Source organism: Calonectris borealis, chromosome 17 (assembly GCF_964195595.1).
Source record: "Calonectris borealis chromosome 17, bCalBor7.hap1.2, whole genome shotgun sequence".
In the NCBI taxonomy this organism is placed as follows: domain Eukaryota; kingdom Metazoa; phylum Chordata; class Aves; order Procellariiformes; family Procellariidae; genus Calonectris; species Calonectris borealis.
In genome coordinates, this window is record NC_134328.1 from 1,685,712 (window position 1) to 1,705,679 (window position 19,968).

General features: G+C 59.9%; 1 protein-coding gene across 1 annotated transcript; it reads left to right on the top strand.

Moving 5' to 3' along the window:
* The first annotated feature begins 2,450 nt into the window (after window positions 1-2,450).
* LOC142089589 (sacsin-like) lies at window positions 2,451-17,074 on the top strand. Its single transcript, XM_075166242.1, has 7 exons — window positions 2,451-2,529; window positions 2,948-3,035; window positions 3,232-3,334; window positions 3,631-3,777; window positions 4,146-5,478; window positions 5,722-5,810; window positions 6,456-17,074. The coding sequence occupies exons 1-7, from the start codon at window positions 2,507-2,509 to the stop codon at window positions 16,613-16,615; spliced, it is 11,943 nt and encodes a 3,980-aa protein (XP_075022343.1). The 5' UTR covers window positions 2,451-2,506; the 3' UTR covers window positions 16,616-17,074.
* The last annotated feature ends 2,894 nt before the right edge of the window (window positions 17,075-19,968 follow it).

The window sequence follows — 19,968 nt, forward strand, 5'->3', positions numbered from 1 at the left end:
CCCCCGGGACGCCACGGATCCACGGCGGTGACTATTCTTGCAACTCTGTCCCGAATGCTTGCTTGATTTCTCTCTTTGTTCTGATCTATCCTATCGCTACTAATTTTTACTTTTGATAATAAAAAGTTGTTTAGGATGTGCGGCATTTGACCTCGTTTGTGTCTTAATCTCACTCTTGGGATCACATCGAAACCTCTCCCGACATTGGATCGGGACATTAAAATTGGCGTTACGGACAGGATCCCTTGAGACGAGAGTGCCGTACTTTTTTTTATGTGAGACCTCTCAGGAAAGTAAGGGGTGCGGGACTGAAACTTAGGTGCTGCCTTCCTGAGACAACCGCTTCCCCGCTTTATATAAGACGAGTGATACTAAAACTGTCCCTTCGGGGAGAGAAGTTTTGTTTGAGTTTTTGGAAAAACATAATGCACGACCCTCTGTGCCCGGGGTAGACTGGGCTCAGGGAAATCGGTATAATTTACAGAGTGTGGTTGATTGAACGAGTGCTTTGCAAAAGGATGCGAGAGTGAGATCTGGAAGAGGAAAAGCGATTGTTTGTGCTGTTCTCAGTGCCGGTTTAGCCGCTGCTGTAGAGGCGAGGGAGCGCTGTCGCGTTGAGGAATCTTAAATTGTTGAATCCCTCCAAAACCTTGTTCGGTCCCTTCAGGGGCAAGTGGCGGCATTAAAAGAACAGCTTGAAGGAGAGAGAGACCAGGTGAAACATCTGCAGACTGCTCTTAAGGAGCAACTCCTTGTGGGCACTGCCCACAAGGAAATATCCCCAAGATCAGAAACTGGTTATCCTTTTGACAACTTGCAGGCAGCAAGAGAAAAAGTAGAGAAATTAGAACCGCTCTCGCTGCGACCCTTGGTTAAGACCGAGTATATTTCCGATGATGATCTGGATCTCATCAATCTTTCCACAGCCTTCAATCCACGGCCATGTTCCCATGTCCCCCCCACCCCACAACAATCCCATCCTGCAGACATGTCCCAAAGTCACCCCCTACCCCATAGCTATGTCCTACATGTACCCATCACCCCATATACATGCTCCACATCCTCCCTACCTCATTTCCAGGTCATGTATCCATGTCCTCCCCACTCCGCTGCCATGTCCTCCATGCCCCCAGCATATAGCCACATCCCAGTGTCTCCCTGACCCATAGCAATTCCACCCCACAGCTATGTCTCCATGTCCCCACGTGCCATAGTGATGGGCCACTGCTCACAGCAATCCCACCCCATAGCTATGTCTCATGTAACTGCATCACCCCATAGCTGTATCCCATGTCTCCCACCCCATTACCATGGCCTCATGGCCACCTGCCCCATAGCCATATCCCCATGGCCCTTGCTCCACTGCCATACCCCAATGGACCCCATCCCACTGCCATGGTCTTGCGGGCCCTGACCCATAGCCATATCCCTATGGCCCCTGCCCCATAGCCACAGCCCCAAGGCCTTTGCCCCATGGATCCATGGCTCCACGGCCCCAGCCCCATGGCCATGGTCCCATCGTACTCTACCCCATAGCCATATTCCCATGTATCTCTGACCCATTGCCATAATACCCCAGTGGCCCCATCCCTCTCGCCATATCCCCATGGCCCCCTGCCCCATTGCCACGGTCCCCAACCCATAGCCATACCCACACGCTGCCCCCATACCATAGCCATACTCCTGTCGCCCAATGTCACCCACCCCATAGCCACATCCCCATCGCTATGGCCTGATGGTCCTTGCCCCATAGCCATATCCCCACGTCCCTGCCCCATGGCGGGCCCCAGGCCCCCCCGCGAGCCACCGCTGTGTCCTCCTGGCCCCGTGTCTCCCTGCCCCCTCCCCCGCTGCAATTTTTGAGTTAAAGAAGAGCTGAGAAGCTTGTGCGGCGGGGAAACGAAACTGCTGGGGCAGGGGGGCGGGGCGGGGCCACCGAGCTGCGGGGACCCGGGCGTCCGGCAGCGGCTCCGGGCAGCTCATCGGCGGGGACCCGGGCGTCCGGCAGCGGCTCCGGGCAGCTCATCGGCGGGGACCCGGGCGTCCGGCTCCGGGCAGCTCATCGGCGGGGACCCGGGCGTCCGGCTCCGGGCAGCTCATCGGCGGGGACCCGGGCGTCCGGCTCCGGGCAGCTCATCGGCGGGGACCCGGGCGTCCGGCTCCGGGCAGCTCATCGGCGAGGACCCGGGCGTCCGGCTCCGGGCAGCTCATCGGCGAGGACCCGGGCGTCCGGCTCCGGGCAGCTCATCGGCGAGGACCCGGGCGTCCGGCTCCGGGCAGCTCATCGGCGGGGACCCGGGCATCCGGCAGCGGGCAGCTCATCGGCGAGGACCCGGGCATCCGGCAGCGGGCAGCTCATCGGCGGGGACCCGGGCATCCGGCAGCGGGCAGCTCATCGGCGGGGACCCGGGCATCCGGCAGCGGGCAGCTCATCGGCGGGGACCCGGGCATCCGGCAGCGGGCAGCTCATCGGCGGGGACCCGGGCGTCCCCCTGCAGCGTCCGTCATGGCCCTCCAGCAGCCGAATGCGTGAGTGGCGCCGGCGGGGGGGGGCACTGGGGTGTTACTGGGGTTTTATGGGGGGACATGGGGGATGGCTGGAGGATTCCGGGGGTCACTGGGGGCTATTGGTGGGACTGGGGGCTCAGGGGTTTGTGGGGACACCTGGAGGGTTACTGTGGGAGGTGGGGATTATGGGGGGCTCAGGGCTTGCTGGGGGGATATGGGGAAGTTTCAGGGTTGCCGGAGGATCCCAGGAAGAGATGGGGGCCTTGGGGAGGTGGGGGGGCTTGGAGGTGGTTGTTTCAGTGGGTCCGGGGAGGAGATAGGGTCCTTGACCTCCCCAAGGAGGGGGACATCCTGGGGGATCTGAGGAGGACATGGGGGTCCTGGTTACCCATGGAGGCCAGCCCTGCCCTCGTCCCAGCCCCTTCTCTCTGATTTGCAGGGAGGCCTTCTGCCAGCGGGCACCCATCTTCCTTGACTACCTGCACAGCATCCTGCAGAAGTACCCCGACGGGGGGCAGATCCTCAAGGTGAGACCCCCAGGGAACCCAGCCACCTGGGCTCTCTGGCCCAGCTGGGCAGACAGACCGCAGGCGGCTGCGGTGGGTGGTGGTCCTTGCCCAGCACCAGCCCCTGGACCTTGCTGGCCAGCTGGGAGAGCGGGTCGGTGCTTTTCTCAGGGGGCTGTGGGGGCCTAATTCTCTGGGCACTGATCCTTGAACCCAGGAGCTGGTGCAGAATGCTGACGACGCTGGCGCTAACGAGGTCGTGTTTGTGTCCGACGAACGGGAGTTTGATGTCACCGGAGGGGGGCTGGAGGGCACCCAGGGTGAGAAGTGCTACGGGCACAAGTGCAGGGTGGCACTGGCAGGTACTGGGAGGGATTGGGGGATACTGGTGAAGAACTGAAGAGGGATCAGAGTGGACTGGGGGAACTGGAACCAATGAGGTGTTCTGGGATGTTGGGGGCACTGAGGGTACTGGGACGACTCAGTGGTACTGGGGGCACTGAGGGGGATTTTGTGGGACTGGAGGGGGGACTGAGGTTGTGGGGATACTGAGTGTGGGTCGCAATCCCCCCTACATGTCCCAAGTCTCCCCTAACCCATGATCCCGACCCCCCAGGCCCAGCCCTCCTGGCCTACAATGATGCCCTGATGTCCCCCCGGGACTGGACAGGGCTCCTGCGCCCAGGGGTGTCGCACAAGCGGGAGGACCCCAGCACTGTGGGGCGCTTCGGCCTGGGCTTCACCTCTGTCTACCACCTCACCGGTGAGTGGCACTGGGGGCCTCAACTGGAATTGAACTGGGGATATGGGTTGTACTGGAGGCACTGAACTACAGGTGCTGGGGACCGAGGGGGGCACTGAGGGGGCACAAAATGGAGGGCTGTGTCTGAAGTGAGGCAACCTGGAGCACCAGGAGGCTGGGGGGAGGCTGGGTGGCAATGGAGAGCAGGGCTGCAGGGGAAAGCTGAGGGAGGACTAATAAATTGGGATTAAACCTGGGATCACGGGAGCCACTGTGGGGTTGAACTTGAGGGTACTGGGTGGCACTTGGGGCATTGCTAGGTTGGGATGATCTGGGGAGGCAGTGGTATCCATGCCATCCCTGTGGCCTCATGGTTCCCATGTCCCCAGACCTGCCAGGTGTGCTGAGCCCCCCATCCTTGGGGGTGCTGGACCCCGAATGCCGGGTGCTGTCAGGTGCCGGTGCCCGCTGGGACGTCTCTGCAGCCCAGGACCTTCCTGGCCTTTTCGAGCCCTTCTGGGCTGGGCTGGAAGCTGTGGGACAGCACCGTGGCTCTGCCCAGGGCACCCTCTTCCGCTTCCCGCTCCGCCGGCAACCCTCGGGAATCGCTGCAGGGGTCTCCGATCCTGAGCGCCTCCGTAGCCTCCTCCAGACCTTCCTCACCGAGGCCCCTCTTGCCCTCCTCTTCCTCCGCCACATCCGCCGCGTGGCCCTGTACCACGTGGCCCCTGATGGGGTCCAGACCCTCATGGGGACCCTTGTGGCATCCTCTCAGCCTCTCCCTGTCCCAGGGCCATCAGGGGACGAGGGGCTGAGTCTGGCATGGTGTCTGGTGGCCCTGCACGGGGATGGGGTGGGGGACAGGAGCGAATGGCTGGTGGCCACGGGCAGGGCCACAGAGGGGCCGGCCGTGGCACTGGGCGCAGGGCTGGGGTGCTGCCCCGAGCTGAGCCTGGCGCACCCCATCCGTGGGCCCTGCCGAGGGCGGCTGTGCTGCTTCCTACCCCTGCCAGCCACAGACGAGATGGCCACAGGGCTGCCCGTCCACGCCAGCGCCCCCTTCGCCCTCTCCGACGACCGCCGCCACCTCCGCTGGCCCGAGGAGGGCGAGGAGGGTGAGAAAGATGCCCGCTGGAACGCCCTGCTGCTCCTTGGCCTCCTGCCGCGGGTCTACAGCCACATGGCTGCCGTGGCCATGGCTCTGCCTGGCGCAGACGCCTACAGCATCTGGCCGGACCCCGAGCGCACACCGAGCTGTGGCCGCATCCGCAGTTTGGTGACCCGTGTCTGCTGCGAGCTGGCAGCTGCCCCCATCCTGGTGCCAGCTACGGAGGGGGCCGCAGGGCGGCTGCGGGGCCCCGAGGCTGTGCTGCTGCCGGAGGCCGCAGGGGACATGGCCACACGGCGGGTGGTCCAAGCCTTGCTGGTGGCAGCCGGGGAGCCAGTGGCTGAGGTCCCAGCCCACGTCCGGAGGGCGCTGGCTTTGGGGATGGCGGAGGGTGTGCGAGAGGCCACGGCGGGCCACGTGCGGGACGTGCTGCGGCACCACGGGGCCGTAGATCTCCCGGCCACCGACCGGCTCTCCCTGCTGCGCTACGTGGCCGGGGATGGGTGCCATGCTGAGCTGCGGGGTCTCCCCCTCCTGCCTCGCGCCGATGGGACTTTCGTGGCCTTTGGGACTGCGTCAGCCGTTGTCTACGTGGACACGTCCGACTGCCCCAGGTGAGCCCGCGGCCCCAGGCAGCCCCATTCCCTGAGGGAGTGGGCAGGTGAGCTGGTTGTCCAGGGCGCAGCTCCCACTCTTGAGCTGAAAGGGAGGCCAGGGTCGAACCTGGACATTTGGGCGCCTCACCGCCCTCCTCCTCTCCCCGGGTCTCACTGAGTGGGAGCTGAGCCAGGTGTCCAGGAAGCTGCCTGCCCCCCATTACCCCTCTAGTCCCCCAGCAGCTCCGTTTGTCCCCACAGGGAGCTCCTGCCTGGCCTGGCCGGGTCCTTCCTGCCCTTGGACCTGGAGCCAGGCTTGGACAGCCTCTTGCGAGGCATTGCCAAGGCGGGTAAGAGACGGGGGGTCCCTGGGCCACCCTTGGGTCCCCTGCTCTCCCTCTAAACCCCAACGCCCCTAGGCACCCTTGTACACCCTTGGGCTCCTCTGCGGCCCCAATAGCCCCTGTACCACGCTGATACTCCCTGTACACACCTGGTGTCCCTGATCCCTGTCTGAGGCCCCTCTCTGGGCTTCCCCCCTCCATTCAGCAGCACTGTAGATCCCAAGTCTCACTCTCTCTCTCTGGTTTGGGGTGTGTTGTCTGAGCCCAGGGTCACCTCTCCTATCCTGCATCTCCGTGTCTCTGGGGACTCCCCTGTCCTTGCTCTTCTTCCCACATTCTCCTGTCCCCACCGTGCTCCCTCGGATCCTGGGTCTCCCTGTGTTCTCCATCTGAGGACCTCTGTGCCCCCCAATACTGGTCCCCCTAACACTTCTTTCCCTCTCAGATCTCCCCTATCCCCACCAATCTGGGGTTCCCCTGTTCCTCCTATTTGGGTATCCATGTCCCTCCAGAGCCCAGGTCCTCCCATCCCCAGTATGGGGGATCCCCCATCCCCTGCAGATCTTGGGTTCTTTCCCCCACATCCTGGGTCCCCCTGCCAGGTCCCAGGTCCCACATACTCCTCATCCAGCCTCTGTCTCCCGCATACAGGTCTCTTCCCCAACCTGGTTCTGCTGGACCCAGCCGTGACTGCCCAGACCCTACGCTTGGCTCTGCCCCCCACCTGGACATCCCAGCCTTCAACCCCAGTGACCTGGTGCCCGGCCCAAGGCACTCCCCAGCCCCCAGCCTCCTGGTTCCCAGCCCTGTGGCAATTCCTGGCCCACCACGTGGAAGACCTGGGCCCTCTGGAGGGGCTCCCTCTCATCCCCCTGTCCCCACTGGGTGCCCCCAGCATCCGTCTGGCTCCGCTGATACCCCAGTCCAGTCTTATCTTCCAGGCATGGGAGGACCAGTGCCTGCCACCTGCTGTGGCTTCTGTCCTGGAAGTCCTGGGTTGCCCAGTGGTGCCACCGGGCACATGGCACCGCTCCCTGACCCGCTATGTCCTGCCTCCATCCCCCCTCAATGCCCTGCGGGCCCTGGGCAGGCGGGGGCCTGCAATTGTGGCCTCCCACCTGGCCTCGCTGCCTGTTGCGGATGTGGTCACCCTTCGGCTCTACCTGGCAGACATCCCATCCCTGACAAAGGAGGACAGGGACACACTGGCTGCTCTGCCCCTCTTCATGCCACTGCCCTGCTTGGCCACCCCACAGCCCACGGAGCTGGTACCGGCCGGTGCCACCCCAGCGCTGGAGCCAGAGCTGGAGCTGCCCAGAGATGTGGTGCTGCCAGAGGCCGTGTTGCAGTGCCGGGATGAAGTTGACCGGCGGCTCCTGGGGAGGCTCCAGAGGTCCCTCATCAGTGCAGCCGACGTGGCGCTGGAGGCCATCAGAGCCGTGGCCCGGGGCGCCTATGCAGGGCGGGCGGCTGAGACACAGGCTCTGCTGCTCTGGGTGCTGCAGCATGGAGACATCCTCTTTGCACAAAGCCCCTCGCTCCAGGAGGCCTGCAGCAGGCTGGCCTTCCTGGAGACCCCCAACGGCCCCACATGCCCACGAGACCTCTACGATCCCTGCGAGAGGACCTTGCAGGCACTGCTGGGCCCTGAGCGCTTTCCTCCTGCCGCCTTCCGCAGTCCGCCTGTCCTCCACGCCTTGAGAGCCCTGGGCTTGCGGCACGGTGAGGGGTGCCTGGTGCCGTCGGACATCCTAGAGGCTGCAGCAAGTGTGAGTCAGGGTGACGCAGCGGCTCTGGACAGGGCTCAGGCACTCATCGAGGTCTGTAACCACCCCAAGGCACTGGCTGGCTTCAGCGCTGCAAACCTTAAGCAGCTCCAGGCCCTGCCATGGGTGCCTCGTTCTAAGTGCACTGGAAAGCCTGGGCAACCATTCCTGTCCCCCAGAAAGCTGCGGTCCACCCAGTACCAGCCCCTGGTGGGGCTTGCCATGCACCTGACCGGCACCTTTGTGCCAGAGGCAGAGAAGAAGCTGGGGCTCAGCCAGACCCCACCGCCAAAGAGAGTGTGGAAGCAGCTGAGACAGTTGGCAGGGTGCAGGGACATGGGTGAGGTAGGTCCCGCGCTCCGGCCTGTCTACCGGCACATGCAGGAAAACTTGAAGACCTTTGGGGCTGCCCCAGACGATGCTGTGGTGTGGACCGGGGCTGGGTTTGCCCTGCCGTGTGATGCCGTGCTGGCCTATCCTGAGGATCTGGAGCTGGGGATGCTGGTGCCCCGCGTGCCCCCTGACTTCCTGCCCTACAGCTGCCTCTTCAGGGCTTGGGGGGTGGAGGAGAGGGTGAGTGAGGAGAGGGCGGTTGCAGCCCTGCGCTGCCTGGGGCAGGACATAGACACACGCAGCTCCAGAGCTGGCACTGCAGCAGAGTTGCAGGTGGCTGTAGCTGTCCTGGAATGGCTTAAGAGCCGGGGGCACCAAGGCGAGGGCACGGTGCCGGTTCCTGTGAGGACCCTGGAGGGCTCGGGCTTTGCCCTCCGCCCAGCTGCCTCTACTGTCTACCTGGACATGGAGCTGGAGGCAGAGGAGGATGTTCAGGAGGTGGTGCATGAGGCAGTGCCATCCAGCACAGCCATATTCCTCGGCGCGGAGCTGCTCAGTACGCGGGTGCTGGGGCCAGAGCCGTTCACAGCCTGCGGCCCCTCGGAGCCCATCACCTTACGGCTTCGCAACATCCTCCGGGAGTACGGCGAGGAGGGTGACCTCTTCACAGAGATCGTCCAGAATGCAGAGGATGCTGGAGCTACTGTGTGCCGCTTCCTCCTGGACCTCCGACGCTGCAGAAAGACCACCTCTGGGCTGCTAGACCCTGGCATGGCTGCCTGCCATGGCCCAGCCCTCTGGGCCTACAACAATGCCCTGTTCACCGAGGATGACCTCCGTAACATCACACGGGTTGGGGCTGCTACGAAGGAGGGCCAGGCAGGCCAGATTGGGCGCTTTGGGCTGGGCTTCAGCTCTGTCTACCGTGTCACAGACGTGCCGGCAGTGCTGAGCGGAGAGACACTGCTCATCTTTGATCCCAATGGCACCCATCTGGGCAAGCACATCCCCAGGGCCGGCTGCCCTGGCATCCGCCTGGACTTCTCCAGCCGACCACGCATCCTCCGTGCCTTTGCTGAGCAGTTCTGGCCCTACCATGGTATCTTTGGGTGCCGCCTGCCTGAGCCAGGACCCTTTCCAGGGAGCCTTTTCCGCCTGCCTTTTCGCACTGAAGAGGAAGCTGTGACGTCACAGATTTGCTCAGAGGCCTTTGGTACAGAGCGCATCCAGTCCCTTGGCACCAGCTTCCTTGGCTCTAACCGGCTCCTGCTGCTCTTCCTGCGGAGGATGAGGGAGATGTCCCTGGCAATGCTGCCAGACATGGCCACCTCTGCGGAGGATACCATGCCTCTGGCCACGCTGCGGCGAAAGGAGATCCGAGACTTGGGGGCCCCTGGGGACCCCCCAAGCTGGGCAGCTATCGAGCAGCTCACAGCCTGCGAGGAGGCATCCAAGACCACATGGCACTACCTAGTTTTGGTGTGTCAGGGTGATGGGGAGTTGCTGGAACTGTTTCACCGGAACACACAGGCAGGGCTCCATCCTCTGCCTCCCATGGCTGGTGTGGCCCTTCCCCTTGCCCTTACTGCAGATGGCGAGTGGGTGCCGCGTCTGGGTGCCGAGGAGGGGCAAGTCTTCTGCCACCTTCCCATGCCAATCGCCTCAGGGCTGCCAATCCACGTGCATGGGGCCTTCAGCATCCTCTCAAACCGCAAGGGGCTGTGGGACACGGCGGAGCGGGGTGAGTGGAACCGGGTGCTGCTCCGCAATGCCGTGCCGGTTGCCTGGCTCCGGGCACTGGGCCACCTCCGCACCATGCATGAGGCAGGTGAGTTGAAGAGCTATGAATATCATGTCTTCTGGCCGGACACTAACACTGCCCGTTACCCCTTTACGGAGGCTGTGACTGGTTTCTACCAGGCTGTGGCAGCCAGGAATGGCCCCAGGCTCTTTTCTGATGGCCGCTCATGGTGCTCACTGCGGGACGCCCGTTTCCTGCACCAGGCTGTGGTCAGACACCCCAAGTTGGGTGCCATGGCGAAGCGTGTCTTTGCCACCACCCTGCCCCATCCCCTGTTAGCTGTGGCCTTGCCAGAGAAGGTGCAGAGGGGCCTCGGGAAGGCATTGGATGCTGGCATCTATGACTGGCCCCGCTTTTACTGCGAACTTGTGCTTCCCAACTTGGAAGACCTCTCTGTTGTTGACCGGGACCCACTGCTTCTCCATGCACTGGATATGTCCCATGATGATGTGGACAAAGTGCTGCAGACAGTGCCCTGCATTCCTGCCACCCCTCATGGCCACCTGCAGCTCATCAATTGCCTGGTGCATCCCAGAGGCCGCACTGCCTCTTTATATGACCCTAAGGATGGGCGCTTCCCCACTGGGGATGCCTTCCTTTCCCCGGAAAGACTAAGCCAACTGGAGCGGCTGGGCATGGTTAAGGACACAATGACCCTGCCAGAGCTGCTGGAGCGGGCAAAGACAGTGGAGCTTATCTGGACCCAGGACCGTGCCCAGGGCTGCCGGAGGGCTGCCTGCATCCTTGAGCTGCTTCGCGATGCAGTGGAGGAGAGAGTGAACAACATCATGCAGGCAGCTTTCCAGACTGTGCCCTTCCTCCCTGGTACACTGCCCACTGGTGAACATGTGCTGTTGCCAGCTGCCCAGCTCTACCATCACCTCCATGCCCCACTAGTTGGACTCATCCACCCTATCTTGGCTCCTAACATGCTGGGAGAAAACTTCAGCCTCCCCAAGGAGGTTGAATCCTTCTTGGGGCTGGACCGGCAGCCACCAGCAGCTACAGTCCTTGAGCAGCTGCAGGCACTGAGCTGTAGCTCCAACGCTCTCCGTTTGGAGAACCTGCAAGACAGCACCCACTGCTGCTACAGGTACCTGCACGTGCTGCTCCAAAGAGATCACTCCAGCTGGGATGAGGTGGCTTCTGCAGTGGCCCAAGGGGAGCCCTTCATCTTGGTGGGCTCCCACTTTGTGCCGGTCATGGCTGTGGCTAAGACACTGTCATTTGAGGCTGTCCCCTATCTTCATCAGCTCCCAGAGCAGTACCGGCCCTACAGCGAACTCTGGGAGTGTGTGGGGCTGCGCCACACATTCACCTGGGATGATTATGCCCAAGTGCTCTGCATCCTAGCAGAGATGCATGCTGGAGAGCCGCTGCCTGACACAGAGCTGGCTCTGGCCTTGCGGCTGGTGTCTTGTGGCTTGATGGCAGATGCCAAAAAGCCAGATGCCTACCAGACCCAGCAACTCTTCCTGCCTGACCAGAAGGGCATTTTGCGTCCACGGGACAAGCTCCACTTCAATGATACACCATGGATGCCAGTGGACAAAGATGTCCTGCTGTGCCATGAACAGCTGTCCCGAGTCACAGCCCTGCACTGTGAGGTGCCTACCACACGCCACCGGGCACTGGAGAGGAACCGACTGTTCACGTCAGATCTGAGCCTCTGGGTGCAGCCATTTGGTGCCCATGAGGACTTGCCTACACGGCTGAAGAACATCCTGGGTGAGTACCAAGCATTCGCTTGTGATATTGTGACAGAGTTGCTCCAGAATGCGGACGATGCTGGGGCAGAGCTTGTGCACTTCGTGTGGGACCGCCGGCAGCACCCAGTGGATGCCACTTTCAGTGAGGATTGGAAGGTCTTGCAGGGCCCTGCCCTCTGCATCTACAATGACAGCCCCTTCCAGCAGAAGGACATTGAAGGCATTCAGCGTCTGGGGGTGGGTGGCAAGGAAGGCCGGCAGGATGTCACAGGCAAATATGGCCTTGGCTTCAACACTGTCTTCCACTTTACTGACTGCCCAGCCTTCCTTACTGGAGACAGTGCCCTGTGTGTCTTTGATCCCCATCTCTACTATGTGCCCGGAGCCACAACTGAGAGGCCTGGTGGGATGTTCGCTGTCAACCCTGAGTTCAAGAGGACCTTTCCAGACATTTATGGCACCTTCCTACCCTCCCTTTTCAACCTGAACCAGGGTGTCCTCTTCCGGCTGCCGCTCCGCACTGCAGCTGGGGCTGCCATCTCCAAACTGTCTGGCATGGTTGTGCGGGACCAAGACCTCATGGCTGTGGAGAGAGTACTGGCTGAGGAAGGTGAGAACTTGGTGCTCTTCCTCCGGCACATCCGCACCGTGGTCTTCTCTGAGATCCCCCCAGATGGGGAGCAGGTGTTAGAGAAGCTGCGGGTGGCCACAGAGCTGACAGACGGTAATGCAAAGCTGAGACAGATTTTTCAAGCAAGACTGAGCCAAGCCATGGATGGGAACACCCCCACCTTTGTCTCCTACGACATGACAGTCAAAACCAGCAAGGCCAAGGCCAGCACCATGTGGAGGGTGATCTCCCAAATTGGAGTGCAGGAGGGGGCTGAGGAGTCTCCGGCGCTTGGGCGGCTGCCCTATGGGGCTGTGGCTGCCTGCCTGAAGCCATTGGGCTTGGACAAAGTCATGGGAAGAGCTTTCTGCACCCTCCCACTGCCGCTGACCACAGGGCTGCCTGTCCACATCAATGCCAACTTCTCTGTGGATGCGGCCAGACGCAATCTCCGCCAGGACCCAGGCAGCACGGAGGCAGCCTGGAATGGCTTCTTGCTTCGGCGCTTGGTGGCTCCACTATACTGTGCCTTTCTCACCAGGCAGCAGAAAGCTCTGGGGCCTGAAGGGCTCCAGTTCAAGTCGCTGGAGGACTGCCAGAAGCACCTGGCCTCCCACTACCTTCGGTTCTTCCCTGCTGTCACCTCTTCCCTACCTGTCTTTCAGGACCTCGTGAGGGATGTCTATGGGCACCTCAGTCATGCACGCCTACCCCTGGTGCCTGTGTACCACACGAAGCCACCTGACAGCAAGGTGACAGTGACCTGGGCATGTCCAGGTGGTGGAGATGTGCTAACAGAGCCATACTTCCTCAAGGAAATGCCTGAGGCAGCTCTCCACAAGGTGCTGCAGCACCTGAACATGAACCTGGTGCCGGCATTCAGACACCTGCGGCAGATCTATAAGGGGTTCACTGAAGCCCATGTGAAGGCTGTTGCCTTGGATCCAGCCTCTCTCCAGTGCTTCCTCAAGGCCCTGGCACTCCCTGTGCCCTGCATGCTGGCTGAGACACCCCTAGGGACCCCGGAGAACTGCTCCATCCTGCTGAAATACTGCCTGCTGCCCACGGATAAGGACAAGGCAGAACTGGAAGGCCTGCCCTTGCTGGCCACACAAGATGGCCGCCTGAATGCCCTCAGCAGCCGTCACCCAGTCTTCCACAGCTCTTTTGCCCACCTCTTCCCCCACCACTGCCACCGCTTTGCCGACAAGTCAATTTCTAAATTGACCCTGCCTTGCTTTGTGAAGGAGCTTGGCCTCCTGGAGGCGACGCCACTCATCCAGGAGGAGCTGGGTCAGCTGAACTGGACCACAGAGGGGGAGAAGTGGCTCAAGGAGCTGTGGAAGTTCTTCAGTACTGTGGTCTACTCAGACACAAAGGCCAAAGACGAGTTGGAGGCAGGCAGGAAGTTATTCATGGATGCTCTCCAGGATGTGGAGGTGCTACCTGTTCAGGGGGATGAGAAAGGCTCGAAGAGCCTACTGCCGCTATCCTCCCTCCCCAATGTTCTTTTTGACTGCAAGACAAACGTGGCCAAGGTGCTGCACAAACTGGGCATCCCTGTGCTCCAGCAGTCCCTGCTGCCTTTTATGTTTGCCTACTGCTGCCTGAAGACAATGGCACTGCAGGACACAAAGCCCAGGGCTGTGGTGGCCCAGCTGGCAAACACCAGAGCTGATCTCCGCTGGACGGCCTTAAAAGAATGGGATGTGACTGTCCTGCTGCAGTTTGTGCTGGGACAACTGGATTCACAGGCACTGAAACAGCTCAGGCTCCTGCCTCTCTTTCGGAAGTATGGTGGGGACTATGTACCTGTGGCACCTTACCACCGGGTGCTGTTGCTCAGCAGCCAGTCCCCAGAACTGCCCTTGGGTGCCCAAGCCCTGCACAACCTGGAGAAGGGCACGTTGCTGCTCACAGCAGACAAGATCCACCAGCAGCTGGCCAAGGATTTGCAGTGGGAGCTCACAGATGGCCAGCAGCTCTTTATGACTCTGGTGCTGCCCCGGCTGTCCCAGCTCACAGTGCAAGAGCTTATGGAAACTGTGCGCTTTGCCCTGCGACGCATCTATGATGGCTGTAGTGAACATAAGTTCAAGGAAGATGTTGTGGCAGCTTTTCAGACTGTGCCCTTTATACCCGATGCCCATGGTGTGCTGCGCCCGGCCTCCTACTTCTATGACAACACGCCCTCCTTCCGCACTCTGCGGCTCCAACACCACTTTGTGCCCGAGTCTTTCTTTGAGGACCTAGATTACAAGAGGGAAGCTGCTGAGGACTTCCTGCTTAAGGCAGGTGTCCGCACCAGCCTCTCTGTGGAGGATTTTGAGGCACTGGCCCTGGAGATAGAGCAGGAAGCCACTCAGGCGAGGTGCCACACTGAAGACCTGCTGGCACGACAGCAAGAGATGCTCAACGAGCTTGGCACCCTGTTGGACAATCCCTTGTCAGAGGGTTTCCTGGGGAAAATTGCCTCAATCCATTTCCTGCCTCCACTGGACATCCCCCCAAACTTGATGAACCTCCAGCCCCCTTTTGCAGCCTGCACTAAGCCCGTGGCCCTGAAGGGCAGCATTTACCACTGCCAAGAACATGTGGCTGAGCTCCTGTGGACATCAGCCACCATCCTGCCAAAGTACTTTGCACTCAAGCAGGACCTCCTGGAGGCCATGGGAGTCCTTGTAGAGATACCCACCGCCCTGGTGGTGGCCAACCTGGAGCAGGTGTGCAGAGTAGCCTGCCAGATGCCAGAGCAGGTGAACACACGGGCCAGCGTGCTCCAGAAGGTGTACAGCTTCTTGCAGACCCGTCTGAAGGAGGTGGACACAGCGCGCCTCGCTGAGCTGCCTGTGGTGCTGGCCAAGTCAGGGGACATGGCCATGCCATGGCAAGTGGTGACATCACTCCCAGACGAGGCTGACTTTTACCCCTATCTCCTCACGCCTGACCCCCACGTGGCTGTCTATGGAGACCTCCTGCGACACCTTGGCGTGGTCCTGCTCCCCACACTGACTCACTACAGCCGTGTCCTGGCCCAAATCCACCAGGAGAGCCGTGACAGTGGGACCCTCAATACTAATCAGAAGAAGACAGTCCTGCTGGCCACACGGCACTTCTTCCAGCTGCTGCAGGAGGCACTGGAGCCCCCTGATTTCTCCACTGTGGCTGAGCTGTACTTGCTGAGCACTGCTGACTGCCTAGAGTCATCCCACAGCCTGTACTTCAACGACTGCGTGTCCTCAAGTGCCTCTAGGGCCTTGGGGAAGACCTTTGTGTTTATGGCTGAACTGCCGGGGATCGGGTGTAATGCCTGGTGGCTGCTGCAAATGCTACCACAGCGCCTGCGGCCACGGGCACTCTCAGAGGTGACAGAGCAGCAGCTGGTGGAGGGCAGTCTGCGGCCGTGTCGCTACGGTTCTCACTGCCCTGGGCAGAGGCGTCTGCAGACCCTTCTGGTATCACCATGGTTTAGGATGGGGCTGGAGGCCCTGCTCCGGTGGCAGAGCCACAGAGCTATGATGAGAATGGAGGAGATTGGTGGCTTTGCAGTGGAGCAGCTGAAAGTGCAGTGCTGCGAGGACATCTGCACTGTGCTGGTCCACTCTGGTGCAAAGGTGGAGGGCAGCTCCCAGTCACGGGTCATCCACGTGTGCCTCACTGGTGGTGCTCAGCGGCTCCTCTACATCCGGCATGCAGATACAGTGCTGGACCGGCACCAGCTGAGGGTCCTGGAGACGCTAGCACAGGAGATCAATGTCATCCTGGGTGGACAGCTGGAGGCACCCGCCTTGTCAGTGCTGCGTGAAATGCTGGTCTGCCAGGAGCCACGGGACGTGGCCTTTGTTCTGGAGGAGAATGATGTGGCACTGGTGGGTGCTGCACCAGAGACAGAGGAGGTCATGGCACCAGAGCTGGAGCCAGAGCTGGAGAAGAGGCTGCAGGAGGAGGCTGTGGCAGAGGAGAAGCCATGGAAGGATTGGTACAGCCTGGTGCCAGAGGTGAATGGCAATGTGGATCACAGCCTGGCAGCCTCGTGGCAGCTGTGTGCTGTCAAGCGTCCAAAGGTGTTGCGGGACCTCTACCTCCAGTACAACCCTGCAAGCGTTGCCCAGCACCACTGCTGGGGACAGGAAGGCCATGGCTCCTCGTTGTGCAATGAGGAGGCCACGGCCGCGACTCCATCCATTCCAGAGGCCCAGCGGTGGCTGCGGCAGGCCAAGAGTGACCTGCAAGCAGTCCACAATGACATCAGGCGCTGCTGCCCCAACTGGGTCCTCTTCAAGGTGCACCAGGCCCTGGAGAAGGCGCTGGTGGCTGCCGTACTTTGCCATGGTGAGGCCTTTGAGGCTCCAATGGGGCTGGTGGGGCTGGCACAATGGCTGGAGGTGGTGGAGCCAAAACTGAGGGGCCTGGCAGAGGAGGTGGAGTGCTTGCATGGCTGTGGCATTGATGGCAAGGCCACACAGTACCCAAGTTACCACCCCTTCCCCATCACCCCCAACGAGGCCTTCCGCAGTGTGGATGAGGAGGAGGTACTGAAGCGGGTGCAAGGAGTGCTGGGGAGGCTGGAAGACCACGTGGGCAGAATGTGAGGATGTCCCCACAGAAGGGGCACTGGCAGCTGGGCCACAGGACCACCAGGAACCCACCATGGACCTGTCATGGATGCTCCATGGACTTGCCACAGACCTGCCACAGGCAATTCCGGACTGTAGGAGGGGTTTGGGGGCAGACAGAGGGCCTAGGCCACTGAAAGTCATGTGCTGTTGGCATGCCTTGAGAGCGGGGGAAATAAAGTACAATAATAAATGTTACAATGCTGGTAGACCCTTCACTAACAGTGTGGTCAGGGAACATGGAGAGGTCATGGGCGACTGGGGGTGTGAGGAAGATGAAGGTGGCGATGAAGGGGTTTAGAGGACTGTGGTGGTTGACCTTGGCTAGCCACCAGGTGCCCACCAAGCTGCTATATCACTCCCCCTCTTCGACAGGACAGGGAGAAAATCTGATGAAAATCTCACGGGTCATGATAAGGACAGGGAGATCACTCACCAGTTACCATCATAGGCAAAACAGACTTGACTTGGGGAAATTAATTTAATTTATTGCCAATTAAACAGAGTAGGATAATGAGAAATAAGAACAAACCTAAAAACACTTTCCCCCCACCCCCCCTTCTTTCTGGGCTCAACTTCACTCCCGACTCTTCTACTTCCTCCCCGAGTGGCGCAGGGGGATGGGGAATGTGGGTTGGGGTCAGCTCCTTCCTCTTCACGCTGTTCCCCTGCTCCAGCGTGGGCTCCCTCCCATGGGAGACATCCTGCACTTTCTGCAATGTGGGTCCTTCCCACGGGCTGCAGTTCTTCAAGAACTGCTCCGGCACGGGTCCTTTACACGGGGTGCAGTCCTTCTGGAACAGACTGCTCCAGCGTGGGTCCCCCTTGGGGCCGCAGGTCCTGCCAGAATACCTGCTTCTGCATGGACTCCTCTCCACAGGCCTCAGCCCCTGCCAGGAGCCTGCTCTGGTGTGGACTCTTCAGGGGCTGCAGCTCCCTTCAGGGCATCTCCACCTGCTGTGGTGTGGGGTCCTCCACAGGCTGCAGGATGGATATCTGTTCCACTGTGGTCCTCCATGGGCTACAGGGCGGCAACGACCTGCGTCACCATGGTCTTCACCATGCACTACAGGGGAATCTCTGCTCCGGCGCCTGGAGCACCTCCTCCCCCTCCTTCTTCACTGACCTTGGTGTCTGCAGAGTTGTTCCTCTCACATATTCTCACTCCTCCCTCCCAGCTGCTGTTGCGCAGCAGTTTTTACCCCTTCCCAAAGAAGCCACATCTGCAGCCCTGCCGCTACCACAACATTGCCACATAAACCCAATAGAAGGATGATGAGGTGGTGTCAAAGGGAGCATGGGTGACTCAAGAGGGCATGAAGTAGCAGGCAACAGCCAATCTGCAGAGGGTCTAGGTGATTAGAAATTATAAGTTAAGTTGTATTATAAATTCCAAGAGCTTTCCAGCCTGTCACTGCCAAAGGGACATGTCAATTCAGCAGCCGTCACCAGGCACCACACGGCTAGGTCCAGACTCCTGCTCACAGCAGTCTTAACACAACCAGCTTTCGCAGCTGCAATACTGTCATGAGTCCAGAGCTGTTGGCTGTTCCACGCAGCATGTCCTGACAGCAGTCCACGTTGGCAAAGGAACTCAGGAACATAAAACTATTGCCTTGTGTTTGCTACAAGAGGGAGAAAACTTAGCAGCCTCAGACTCCTCCAAGGAAGCTACCTGAGCAGTTTTGTGTATGTTGGAGGCAGGTCCATACCTGGTAGCTCCCTGGGACTCCTCCCAGGCATCTCCCAGAGTGTTTTGTCCTCCCTCAGTAAGGAACAAAAATGATACATAGAAACATAGAATGGTTTGGGTTGGAAGGGACTTTTAAAGGTCTTCTAGTCTACCCTGCTCCCTCCACCCTCCCCTGCCATGGGCAGGGACATCTTTCACTAGATCAGGTTGCTCAAAGCCCCGTCCAACCTGGCCTTGAACACTTCCAGTGATGGGGCATCCACAACTTCTCTGGGCAACCTGTTCCAGTGCCTCACCACCCTCATCGTAAAACATTTCTTCCTTATGTCCAACCTAACCCCACCCTCTTTCAGTTTAAAACCATTGCCCCTTGTCCTGTCACTACAGGCCCTGGTAAAAAGTCTCTCTGTGCATTTCTTACAAGCCCCCTTATATACTGAAAGGCCGCAGTACAGTGCCTTCTCTTCTCTAGGATAAACAACACCACTCTCTCAGCCTTTCTTCATAGGAGAGGTGTTCCAGCCCTTGGTCATTTTGGCAGCCCTTCCCTGGACCTGCTCTAACAAACAGGTCCATGTCTGTCTTGTGCTGGGGGCCCCAGAGCTGGATGCAGTACTGCAGGGGGGGTCTCACGAGGGTGGAGCAGAGGGGGAGAACCACCTCCCTCGACCTGCTGCCCACGCTTCTTTTGATGCAGCCCAGGATATGATTGGCTTTCCGGGCTGCAAGCGCACAGTGCAGTCTCACGTTCAAATCTTGTCCACCAGTACCCTCAAGTCCTTCTCCAAGGGCTGCTCTCAATCCATTTATCCCCTCCGTCTCTACTGATAGTGGGGATTGCCCTGATCAAGGTGCAGGACCTTGCATTTTTGGCCTTGTTGAACTTCATGAGCTTTGCATGAACCTGCTCCTCCAGCCTGTCAAGGTCCCTCTGGATGGCATCCCTTCCCTCAAGCATATCAACTGCACCATTCAGCTTGGTGTCATCTGCAAACTTGCTGAGGGTGCACTTAAGTCTATGTCACTAATGAAGGTATTAAATAGTGTTGGTCCCAGTACAGACCCCTGGGAGACACCAGTAATTACTGGTTTCCATTTAGACACTGAGCTGCTGACTGTAACCCTTTGGATGTGGCCATCCAGCCAATTCCTGATCCATCTAGCAGTCCATCCATCAATCACCTATCTCTCCAACTTAGCAGCAATAAATCAGGGGGGCGGCGGGGCGGGGGGGGTGGCAGGCTGTGTCAAAGGCCTTATAGAAGTCTAGGTAGATGACATCCATAGCTCTTCCCTTGTCCATTGATGCAGTCACATCATTGTAGAAGGCCACTAGATTAGTCAGGCACAATTTGCCCTTGGTGAAGCCATGCGGGCTGTCTTGAATCACCTCCCTCTCTTCCATATGTTTTGACATATATTCCAGGAAGATCTGTTCCATGATCCCGCTGGACACAGAGGTGAGGCTGACTGGTTGGTAGTTCCCAGGGTCCTCCTTATTACCATCTCTAAAAATGGGAGTGGTAGTCCCTTCTCTCCAGTGACTGGGGACTTTGCCTGACTGCCACAACTTTTCAAATATGAGGGAGAGTGACTTGCAACAATATCAGCCGATTCCTTCAGGACCCTGGCATGC

What these genes read in the sequence shown, in the direction of transcription:
- LOC142089589 (XM_075166242.1), top strand. Translation starts at nt 2,507, where the DNA reads ATGGCCCTCCAGCAGCCGAATGC. An exon ending in GGGGCTGGAGGGCACCCAGG is followed by an intron (nt 3,335 to 3,630) that starts GTGAGAAGTGCT and finishes CCGACCCCCCAG; the next exon opens with GCCCAGCCCTCCTGGCCTAC. An exon ending in GCGAGGCATTGCCAAGGCGG is followed by an intron (nt 5,811 to 6,455) that starts GTAAGAGACGGG and finishes TCCCGCATACAG; the next exon opens with GTCTCTTCCCCAACCTGGTT.